The following is a 12004-nucleotide window of genomic DNA, read 5'->3' as shown; positions in this document are numbered from 1 at the left end:
CCATGAGGCCATAAAGATAAAAATAAATACATAAATAAGTAAATAAATTTTAAAAACTAAAGTTTGGTAAGGGATTTCACATAGTTTCAAAGTATCTCCCCACAGATTGCTTATTAATTATAACAGGGAATAAGTTTACAATGGAGAAGCCTGGCAGACATCATCTTAATCAAGTGAGCAAAATGAACATCATCAATAATGGGATTAATCAAAATCTTACATCACATGATAGGATGCAAGGAGAAAAACAAAGCATCATTTCTGTGATACTCCTGTTGAAGATGCATAACCTGAATCTAATCATGAGAAAATATCAGACAAACCCTGAATGAGGGACAGTCTACACAATAACCAGCCTGTAATCTTCAAAAGTATCAAGATCATGAATCTCAAGGAACGTTTAGTGAGAAAAGTCTATAGGAGATGAGAGACTTGGTAACTAAATGCAATGCACGATTCTGAACTGGATCATTTTGCTGCAAAGAACATTACTGGGACAACTGGCAAAACTTGAATGGGGTTTGAGGATTAGATGGAGGTAACATATGAATGTTAATTTTGATGGTCGTGTTATGGTTAGGTAGGAAAATGTCCTTGCACATAGGAAATGCACGCAAAGTATTTAGGGTGATGGGGTGTTAGGTCGGCAACTTAACTCACAAATGGTTCAGGAAAAAAATTCTTTGTACCCTACTTCCAACTTTTATGTAAATTTGGCCTATTTCAAACTTAAAAAAAAAATTTTTTTTTTTAACCACATGCAATGTTGTTTAAAAAAAAAAGAAACAGAGAACAGTATGTGAGGGAGCCATCTCCCCATACTGCCACAGAGGGTAGGCTGCACACTCTCCTCTGGCAGCCCTCAAAGCACGGAGTCTCCATCCTAAGTGCCCCTGCCCAGTGCCCCCTCACTGGGCATCCCTGCCACCTCTAGAGCCTGCTCGGGAAATATCCCTGCACTCCTTGCAGAGGCGCTCCACTTGCCTGTCTACCCTCTGACATCTTAGAGATTGCCCCTTTCTATTGATGTCTTTATATTTTAGTCACAAGTTTGCAGAATATAAGTCTACACGTTATATCATCAGCCAGGACTTTGAGAATCTAGTTGAGGGGCAGAACTCAAAAGGAACAGTTTATGATTCTGTGTATATCTATCTCCTCACCAGCTTTCACCAGAGACGAAGATTTACACACATTTATTCTGACACCCATTTCCTTCTCCTAGCAAATTAAAGGTAGTAAGTAGCCTATGGCAAAGAGCAAAACGAATGATTCTCTCCTCAAAATAAAGGGACCAGTCCCCCAGTGAGGCAGGGGAGGGGAAAACAGGGATTGCCACAGGGCCAGCGCGATTTGGAGGAGCAGGCCTGCACCACAGCCCCTGGAGGATGTGCAGAGTATTTACACAACAGACACAATGGCTCCTCTGCAGCCATTACTGTCGGTCAGGTAAATAACGCATGTGCCAAAACACACATTTAATGAGGGAAATAATATGCCTTTATAAAAAGCCTCAATTTCTATTTACCTGAGAGACCAGGGAAGCACCAAATCACCAGATTAGTGGAACCACAGAGGAGTCATTCTGGCGTCTTGGGTAAATAGACATTTTATAGCCTTCCATTACTGGAGGGGGGAAGGAAGGGCGAAGGGAGGGGGCCATCCTTTAATATCCACATACAGGCCAGGGGAGCCTGGGGGAGAGAAAAGAAGAGAAGCCCATCATGAAATATGGGGTCCTCTCCCACCCCATCTCCCCATCCACATATACTTGGGATCTCTGGGAAGGGTATGGGTTTATACCATCCCTGGGTTCAATCCACTCCATAAAAAGCCAGACTGGGGAGTTCCCTGGAGGTCCAGTGGTTCGGACTCGGTGCTTTCACTGCCGCGGGCCTGGGTTCAATCCCTGGTCAGGGAACTAAGATCCTGCAAGCCTCGTTGTGCGGCCAAAAAAAAACCAAAAAACAAACCAAAAAAAGCCAGACTGGGAGGCAGGGTTGCATTCCAGAGAAACTTCAAGGCACTGAGGCAGGTTCTGGGTCCAGACTAGAAGCACATGGGACAGCCACAGAGTACCCAGTTCCCAGTCTTGGGGAAGTTCCTGTTCCAATCTGACCTGCAGTAGCACAAGTGCTCAGACACCTAAGCCACAGAGGCATCCACAGAGAACACGGTAACACCTGTCTGCAACTCGTTCAGTCACAGGCCCTGTCTCAGGTGGCTAAAAATAACCTGGGAAAAATATAAATAAACTGCATGCCTTCAAAAGTCATAATTTTCAATCTAATGAATGCATTCTTAACTGCCAGAGCACTTTCTGTGAAAATCATAGACTGTCAAAGGTGAAAGAAAGCCTAAGGGAAGACACAGTCCAGCAAGCCAGGGAAAATGAGCCCTAGGAAGAGAAAAGGACAGTCCAAGGTTCACAGAGCAAGTAAGGGTAAGAAGAGAACCCACGGCTCCTGACCCCCAGTTCAGAGCCTCCAGCCACTGCCCTGACACAAGGAGCAGACACCAGCATTTGTCCCCCCAGCTTTTCTGTAGCCTCACAAGTGGAGGCCAGGGGCCTGAGGGCTCAGCCTAAGGCAGAACAAAGCTTGACACCCCTACAAAAGCTTAGAACCTCTACACGACTTCCTGATGGCCCCAAAGTGGAATGCAAGCAAGTACTCTAAAGCTGGGTCCTCACCTCAACAAAACACTCTCCTCCTCTCTACAACCCATCAACCCCTAGACCTGTAGCTTCAGCTGCTTCTGCTCCAAGACAGGGCTAGGGGGAACTTGTCCAACATCAGAAGCAGTTGCTAATCCCAAACTATCAGAAGAACTAAAGTCACTAAAGACCTACAGGATACCAAATTCTGATGGCAACATCACAGGCTATAGGAGCCTCGCTCTCCCCTTCAATTAGCCTGTCTCAGCAACTCAAGGCAGCACAGAAAAAGAAGTACCTGTTTGTGATTTGCCTGCTGTTTACTAACCCATCAGCCACATTCAGTAGCTTGGGCAAACTCCTTCAAGGGGCCAAGGATGGGAAACATCTCTTTGCAAAGACCTGCACGTCAGTTGTGACCCCACACATGAGAGGGAGCAAAGGCTAGTTTCCCAACACATAGTAAATAGGATAGAAATGGAGGAAGGGCAGTGTATGGTAATGGTACTCTCATCCCTGTAAGCTCCTCCCACACTTGTAGACAGCATCTGACCCCAGAGGGGAGGTACGCAGAACCTGCTATATCCCTGCTTCCAAAATGGAGAACTGGAGCAGAAACAAGGAGTCATACAGCTAGTTGTTAAAATGCCGTATTAGACAAGCACAGGTTCAAATCCTGCCTCCACCACCTGCCTCTTTGTAATAATAGCTGTAACAAAAATACCTATCTCTTAGGGGTTCGGTTAGACCATACAATATGTACAAAGTGCTTTGCACAATAGTAAGTTCTCAGCAAAAGGGAGCTTTTGCTAATACATGAGAAAGAGGAAAGTGAAACACTATTTTGTGAAAATCTACTACAAGCCAGGCACTGTAGTCGTGACTTACATATTTCATCTCATTTAAGCCTCCCAACCATCAAGCAAAATAGGTAACAGTATTCCCATTTTACACATGAGAACACTAAGGCTCAGAGGCACTCAGCTCTTCAGGGCCCTGTTCTCCTCTCCCACATTTAAGGGCCCACTTTCTCCACTTGGCTGATTCTCCCATCAGCCATAGGGCTAACAATGCATATCAACTTTAGTTTTTCTTTTGAGCTAAGGTATGACTTTAACTAAAAGGAACTCAACCATAGCAATAATTAAGTCTGTCCAAATCACTCAAATTTGTTTCTAATAAGAAAAACAAATTGCAGCCTGGGTACAAAAGTGGAAACAGGGGTACTTCCCTGGTGGCGCAGTGGTTAAGACTCTGCACTCCCAATGCAGGGGGCCCAAGGTCCATCCCTGGTCAGGGAACTAGATCCCACATGCATGCTGCAACTAAGAGTTCGCATGCCACAACTAAGGAGCCTGCATGCAGCAACTAAGGAGCCCATATGCCACAACTAAGAAGCCGGCGAGCCACAACTAAGGAGCCTGCGAGCCACAACTAAGACCCGGCACAACCAAATAAATAAACAAATATTTTTTAAAAAAAGCGGAAACAGGAAGCGGTGTCTTGGATTAAAGCAACTGCAGCACAAGGAACTCAAAGCCTCTTCCCAAACCCAGTTCCAGGGAAGCAAATCTTCCCGTCTCACAAAGCAGAGAAACTGGCAGGAAGCAGGGTGACAACCAGCTCTTGCTCAGGCCCCTAAATGTGATGTTTCCTTTTACAAATCTGTGCCTTGGCAAATGCTGCTCCCTCTGTTTTGAAATGTACTTCCATTTTCACCAGGCAAACTATTGTTCCTTCTTCAAAATCCAGCTCAAATCTTCCCCTTTTAGTAGCTTTCTCTGACACCTCATCAGAAAGTTAATTGCTTAAGTGATCCAGTAGCACAGTTTAACTTTTATCTCACTATATTGTAAAATTTTAGTTATCTGTTTCTCCTCTTAGCAGTAATTTTCAGCAAGTCAGGTGAGAAGGATGGAAGATAGCAGGTGTAGGGGTGTATGTGTGTGTAAAAAGGCATATTTGAAGAGATCATTTCTTTTTTTCTTTGGCCGTGCAGCATGCGGGACCTTAGTTCCCCAACCAGGGATCAAACCCATGCCCTCTGCAGTGGACACAGGGAGCCTCAACCACTGGACCGCCAGGGAAGTCCCTGAAGAGATCATTTCTTGCACTTGTTTTTTGTCAGACCCTTGAATCCAGTTTAAAATTTCAAGCAGCATTAAAGAAAAGTATAAGATTAGCTTTTCCCATCTAAGGAGTATATGAGTTTAAAAAGTCTGAGGAACACTGAGCTAAACATAGATCCTTAAGGGCAAGGACCACATTTTATTCATTTCTGTATCCCCAGCACAGGGCCAGGCACAAAGTGAGTGTGAGGCAATGTCTGCTGAATGGATTATGATGTCAACTGCTCTGGAATCAGAACATGGCAGAACAGAGCAGGGCCTAAGAATCAGGAAAAGCTTCTTTTCTTTCTCTCTCTCTCCTTCTTCCTAGCCCCCTCCCCCCCATTCTGTCCTCCCCAGTTAGAGACAGAGAGTGAGCGAGCATTGCCTTGGTGCCAGAATACTATTAAAAGGATTAATTTAGGGACCGGTGTTTGGACTGTCACATCCAATCACTACCCACAGATCTACAGCTTCCCAAATCAGGCTCATGCAAAGAGGAATCAATTGCAAGGACACAGAGGGTCTGAACAGGCATACTAATGGCTTCCTGAGGTGCCAGCGGCCAGCTCTGACACTCCCATAAATTATCCGCCTTTTGATTTTACCTGTAGCTGTGGGGCACAAGGCACAATTTTGAACATATCAAAGCAATCTCTCGTCACCCAAGGCTCCCCCAAGAATGGACCCAAAGGAGGATGGACTAAAAACAATGACCCAAAGGGAATCTGCTTCCCAGCAGGCCTGTTCCTAGCAGTCATCAATTAAAACCCAACAGGACCAGGTGGATAAAGGGACCCAGATCAACACTAGGAGATATGGATAAGACATGCATTAGATTGCAGTTCTGCAATGACTATATATCTCTCACTCAAAGAAGAGAGATCACAGCAATAAACTCACACAATTTCATCTGGGGGCAACTCTGCACCAGCTCTAACAGTACCTCGCAGCATGACCTCGGACAACACACTTAACCTTCCTGGGCCTCAGTTTCCTCACATGCGTAGCAGGGACAATAATGCTGACCACCTGACCCGCTTCCCAGAGTGGTGATGAAAAGTAATAAAAAGCATTCAAGAGGCACTTTACAAAGCTACAAGGGTGGCAACATTAATAAACGACCCCAACAGACCAGGAAAATGACTGGCCACACTTCAGTGAATTTCTTTCGGGTAGCTGCTCACTCAGTTCACTTCACTGATGGTGCTGGGGCTAAGGTCCACCCTGAAGAAAGTTCTGGAATTCCGAATGGGACTCCTGCTGGCTGAAGATTTTCCATTATGAAGAGCAGCATCTTGCTTTAGTTATAATTTCCTCCTGTTTGCTGGCTGCCTCTGCCAGGGGCTAGGTTTCTATTACATGGCCACAATGACAACTGGGAGCACCCCAAATGTACTAAGTCAAAGGCCAAGTCACCCAACTGCTACCTGCTTTTTAAAAAATTGTGTAAAATATTGTTAATAACAAAAGTTAAGGACACCTTGCTAAGAGTTTTACATCTCATTAAATCCTTTAACCAACATATTAAGTTCCATTTTACAGATAGAAAAGCTAAACTCAGAGAGGTAAGTCATTTGCCCAAGGTCACATAAGCACTGTTATCAGAAACCTCTAGCAATGCACACCGGAGCTTGCAGGTAGAGGAAGACAATTCATCAGACACTCAACAAATAGTTTATTTGATCCCTGTACCTGACACATACCATCATACTCAACTAGGAGACACTCTCAAAACCAGAAAAAGATCATCAGTTTCTTAGAAGCAAGAAAAGAAGAAGACTAAGTAGGACATATAGAGAATGAGGCAATTCCCTGGGAAGCTTAGGAAAATGGGTCCCCCTCCATGTGTACAGTTCAAGAAATTCAAAGCAACTAACATTAAGCTATGAGACCAAAGACCAAAATCTCTCCCCGGCTACATTTATTCACTACTACTTTCAACAGAAATGCGTTCCCCCAAACTTCTCATTCATTCCACACCAACCTGTCCTTCCCACATCTTTTCTAATCTGTGAAATAGGAGCTGGTATCGTCAACAATTTCTCTGGTAGACATCCTTTAAGCTCAAGTAGATGGCCAGGAAATTAGCAAAGAGAACCAGTATACACAAAGATGCAAAGATTCAGGTATACTCAATTTTCAACTGTCAAAACACTGCCTCAAAGGTGAAAATGTTACCCATGTAACTGCCACAGCCTCCTTACTGGTCTCTCTGCCTCAGGTACTATCCCCTTCAATCCATTCTTAACACTGAACATTAAAATTAAAGCAAACTTTCTAAAACACACATCTAGTATCAGTCCACTTCTTAAAACCTTTCAATGGCTTCTCACGGCTTTTATGATGGTCTGATCCAGTGGTTGGTCCACAGGCCAAATCCAGCTGCCACCTGTTTTTATAAAGTTTACTGGAACACAGCCAGGCTCACTCATTTTCCTACTATGGCTGCTTTTGTGCTATAGCAGCAGAGTAAACAGTTGTGACACAAACCCATAAAGACTAAATATTTACTATCTGACCCTTTACAGTAAAAGTTTGCTGACCTAGTCTAATCTTTTTTTCTACCCACCATTTAATCCTAAGAGCTTATAAGGCCCTGGCTTCTGCTTACCTTTCCTCCTTAATTTCTCACTGTATTCTCCTGTCTCCTGCCCACTGAGTACTGTATGTTTCAATCACACTGAACTTCAGTTTCTCAAACTCAACAAAGCTCTGACCTTCACACTTGTTTCTTCACATCTTCGTCTAATTCTAGCTGAGTAGGTTACTTCCTCTGAAAAGCCTTCCCTGAACCCACCAGTCTGGGCTGGAGATCCTTCTAAGTACTCTCAAGCACATATACTTACCTCGTTACAGCACTCTCAGAGGTCTTGTGACTGGTTCAATACTATCTGTCTCGCCCATGAACTTGTAAGCTCTTTGGTGTCAGGGACAGCAGCTGTCTTGTTCACCACCACAATCCCACCACCAAGCAAAATGCCTGGAACTCAGTTATTCAACAAACAGCCTCTGACATCCTGGATATCAATCATCAGAGTCTACCTTTTTAGCCAGCCCCGATCCTCGTAAAACGGAGACAGACTGGGATTAACCATCCACCCAAAGGTGACCCACAACCCAAATTTGATAAATGCATGTGACCAAGATCCCAAAGGCCTTGGTCAAATGCATTTATCAGAAGCCAAATAAATGTGATCCTTCCTATTGTCTTAAGATGTGTATTTCTCAGGATAAAGGATTATTCCGGTTCTATTCAACCTTCCTGAACTTCAAGTAGGTGCTCATGTAATGCCCACTGAGAAATCATGGCAGAACTTGAAAGTATGGATATCCCACCTTCAACTCTCACCACTTTATAGACTTTGGGTAAGTTTCAGTAGTTTTTTAGCATATGGTATCTTGTCAGGAAAAGCTACAGAAAAGTACAGTCTGCACCAGTCCCCACTCCCCACCCTCCAAGCCCAAATACTCATAAGGAAGAAGTCAAGCCAAACCTTGACCATGCAACAGGATTCTCACCTCTCCTTACTTCGAAGATGCCAAGACTGGCCGCTGGGGATGCTGAAGGTTCTGTGAGAGCTGGAAAGCCCCAATGCTGTGGATAAATACAGATCTCTGCAACAACTCTATTTCAATACTGTTTGAAACAACTTAAAGATCACACTATACTTCAAACTCCTAAACTCAAACTACTTTGGGATAACAGTTATCTATGTGAAAGCACAGTGCCAGGACAGGGCTTTCAGAAGCTACTAGTACTACAGGTGACCTTTGAACAGCAAAGATTTGAACTGCGCAGGTCCACTTCTTATGTGCAGATGTTTCTCAATAAATAAATATATTGGGAGATTTTTTTTGGAGATTTGTGACAATTTGAAAAAGCCCGCAGATAAACCACATAGCCTAGAAATACCAAAAGAATTAAGAAAAAGTTAGGATGTCATGAATGCATTAAATATAAGTAGATATACACATAACATACAAAATATGTGTTAATCAACTGCTTATGTCATCAGTAAGGCTTCTGGTCAATGCTATTAGTAGTTACGTTTTGGGGGAGTCAAAAGTTATAAGCAGATTTTCAACTGTGTGGGGAGTCGGTTACCCTAACCTCTGCGTTTTTTCAATGGTCAACATATTTTTGCAATGATGAATTTCATCTTCTCTAGTGGCATACTTTTCTTCCTAAGGAGGTTTATCTCCTAGAAATACTAAATATTTACAATATCTGAGCTTGGACTGAGAGAGATGGCCATGAAGTCGTGGCTCTCTGGATAATCCCGAATCCTAGTCTAGCCAAGGAGGGGATACTAGTAAAGGCTGACAATATTCAGAACTCAGGCACTGAAGCAGGGATTGGGGGAAACACTGGTTGCCACAAAGCCACAGGCCATACTGCAAATGGCCACACAGACCAGGAAACACTTGCAGGATATATCTAGGTCTGCCTCAAGTTCTAAAAAAGTCAAGGTAATCAAACCCCAAATCAAATCATCAATGGACACCTATCATATTTATCACTTAATTCAGATTTTCCATACTCCGGTTTCTCTTCAGATCACTTAAATCTTGCACCTTTTACTCATCAGATCTTCAAAAGGATTAGAAGTTGCAGAAGTGCCCTTGTAAGCTAGCAACGCCCTTGCACAAAGAAACACCTAGGTTTGGAACCAATCTATTCCTTCTACCACTCTACACATTTAACACTTTATTCTACTCAGATCCCCTGGAAAAATGCCACTCGCCAACCTACCCCACCGCAAAGAAAACACTTTTCAAAATGAAAGGGAATAAAAGCACTTTTATTTGGAAATTTCAAGTTGCCAGGAGAGCTCTCAGCCAAGCTCTATGACCTAGCTAGCCGATTATTTACAGGATCTTTGGGCAGGAATTGTTAATGAGCTTTTAATTTGGAGTGCTTAAGTTGCCAAAGTGCTCTGAGCTCCAGTGAAGCACCACAGAATCCATAAAGGAAACCTTATCAATCACTTCCCGGCAGCTACCTCCCCCAACTCCCCCCACGAAAGGCAGCCAAGTGGGTTTCTAACCAAGATCACAGACACACACATTAGTGAAGTCACACTCCAAGTCCCTGTTTATAAATTGGCTTTCAAATGCTAGGGGATTCAGGTATAATATACTTAAGCTCCAGGCATGAACCCACCAAAACAAGGCATGCTGTGTATGATAAAGTCAGAATAAAGCAGAATTTGATGAAGCCAATTTCTGGTAGAAACTCTACAATCAAAAATCATTCAGCCAATCACAACCTACTATCGTTCAAATAGTGTACGGTCTTTAGCCAATGGGATTCCTGGTTTTTTGCCCTTCGCCTGGGAGACTGATAAAATGTCTGACAAGAACTAATACCAGAGAAGTGGCCAGAGACCTACAGCAGAGGGAATGATGGGTACCATCAGTTTACAAAATCCAGCCCTAAGGACAGAATCCAAACCCCCAATGAGAAGCCACGTTCAGCATCTTCCAAGTCAACAAGGAGCAGTTATATTTTGCAAGAACTCGCAATCAAGCCCCAATCCAAGTTCATGCCTTTTTGTTTTAAGAAAACACCTGTTGCTGGAGCATTTGCAGGAAAAGCAAACAGAAAGCTAGCCAAGTTAGGCCCCTTATTCAATCCTTCCACCGTAACTACGACCACCGCAACAGATTTACAAAAAGAAGTAAACTGCTAAGCTTGTGTGTCTGTGTGTGTGTGTGTTGGGGAGAGGGTAAAGGGAATGTTCTCTCTACCATCTCCTTGCTAGCTTTCTATCCTCTTTGGTCAAAGCTCTCTTCCTCCTCCTAAGCAATCCCAGGTAGGAAGTCAGCATGCTTAATCACCTCACCCAGCCTGTCTTTCAAAGCCCTGCCCCTCTCCTTCTCCGCCTAAACGTTTCTCAGTAGACCATGCATCCAGGGTGAGCACATGGGCCAGCACCCCAGGCTGCACAAACTGCGCGCCGCGACCCTCACCCCGCATGCATTACCAGGGCCCAATCTGGGGGGGCCTCGCCGCATCACCCACCCCGGGGTGTTGCCCCCAACTCGGGCCCATCCAAGTCCAGGGAATTGTAAGGGGAGGAGCAGGGGGCCAGGAGACCAGCCCTCCTTCCCAGGGCCGCCCCCGCCCCCCGTCAGCAGCGGGAGAGGCTGTCGCCATGGCAACGCCCCCTCCTCGGGGCCAGCGCGGCAGGCTCCCTCCAGGTGCAGGCCCCGACTTCTCCCTCGGCCTGAGCAGGCGCTCAGGGCAGTTTACGGCGGCGGGCGCGGCCCGCGCCGACTGCGGCGCCGGCCAGGCAGAGGCAGGGCCAGCTCCGCCCGCTCCCCACCGCCCGTTCCCGGCCGCCTCAACAGCGGCAGCCAGCACCACGAGTCCACAACACACCGACTCACCTCCGCGCACTCTGACCCCGGCCGACGCGGCGGACGGGCGGGCGCGATGGCCAACCGCTGAGCCCGCCGCCGGCTCCTGCGACCAATGGGCTGCACGGGGGCGGGGCTTCTTCTCCCCAAAGGCTCGCTCTCCCGCCGACATGCGCGCGAAGGTGCGCCAAGATGGTGACTCCCCACCGCAGGCCTTATGGGACTTGTAGTGTCGAGGTTGCACGTATTTAGAAGAAAGTGAAGGGGGGGCCTCACTTCTGAGCTGTGAAAGAAATTTTCTACAAAAGGAAACTTTCTAAGGCCTAGAGAAACCCAGGTCCCCCACTTCCGTTTTCCCACCTTCCAATATACTCATGAGGTGAATATAGGCTCATAAGGTGACATGTTGTATTTAGATGTCACCTTCTCATGATTAGTTCATTCAGCAAGCCACTACTATCATTTACTCTCTGAGGTCGGCCTGGGGAAAGACCTGAGAGGAGGGGGATTTTAGGCGAAGAAAAAAATGCTTAGATTTCTGAAGGGCCTTCCCAAGGAAGAGGGAGCTAAGTTGTTAAGATCAGCTCCACAGGGAACTTCAGAGTTAAAAAGGATTCTGGCCTCAGCTGTGGGGAGTTTCCACAGTCAGTCTCTTCAGTCAACTGGAGAGAACTCTGGCCAAAGCCAGAGATGTATTTCTTCATCTTGGTTGTGCCTCTCTGGTAAGTCATGGGCACTAGGTTCTGAGCTGGGAAACCCCAACCTTGGCCAAGCCAGTGATGGTTTTGACAGCCTCCCGGTCAGCCAGGAACCATCTGTGACCAGCTTCGGTCACCAAGCCCTCTGTCTGACATCTACACATTTTCACTTAAGA

At 45.5% G+C, this 12004-nt stretch overlaps 1 protein-coding gene across 17 annotated transcripts in view; it reads right to left on the bottom strand.

The window, feature by feature from the left end:
- The window catches only part of ERI3 (ERI1 exoribonuclease family member 3), a 129970-nt gene extending 118752 nt beyond the window's left edge, over nucleotides 1-11218 (bottom strand). For 7 of the 17 annotated variants that reach the window (XR_007471442.1, XR_007471444.1, XR_007471453.1 and 4 more), the window contains exons 1-2: nucleotides 10793-11068; nucleotides 8287-8362 (exon numbers count right to left, since the gene is read on the bottom strand). Coding sequence is in view for 6 of the 17 variants with exons in the window: in XM_049697347.1 (XP_049553304.1) it covers nucleotides 8287-8362; nucleotides 10793-10927 (211 nt within the window). In the remaining 11 variants the exon portion in view is untranslated. Of the gene's footprint in view, nucleotides 1-1528; nucleotides 1695-8286 lie in introns of all 17 variants that reach the window. The other 10 variants (XM_049697370.1, XM_049697383.1, XM_049697349.1 and 7 more) reach the window with 9 other exon arrangements.
- Nucleotides 11219-12004: the final 786 nt, after the last annotated feature.

This window comes from Orcinus orca, chromosome 1 (genome assembly GCF_937001465.1).
Source record: "Orcinus orca chromosome 1, mOrcOrc1.1, whole genome shotgun sequence".
In the NCBI taxonomy this organism is placed as follows: domain Eukaryota; kingdom Metazoa; phylum Chordata; class Mammalia; order Artiodactyla; family Delphinidae; genus Orcinus; species Orcinus orca.
Note: the sequence above shows the minus strand (reverse complement) of the source record. Positions and strands in the feature narration are given on the sequence as shown.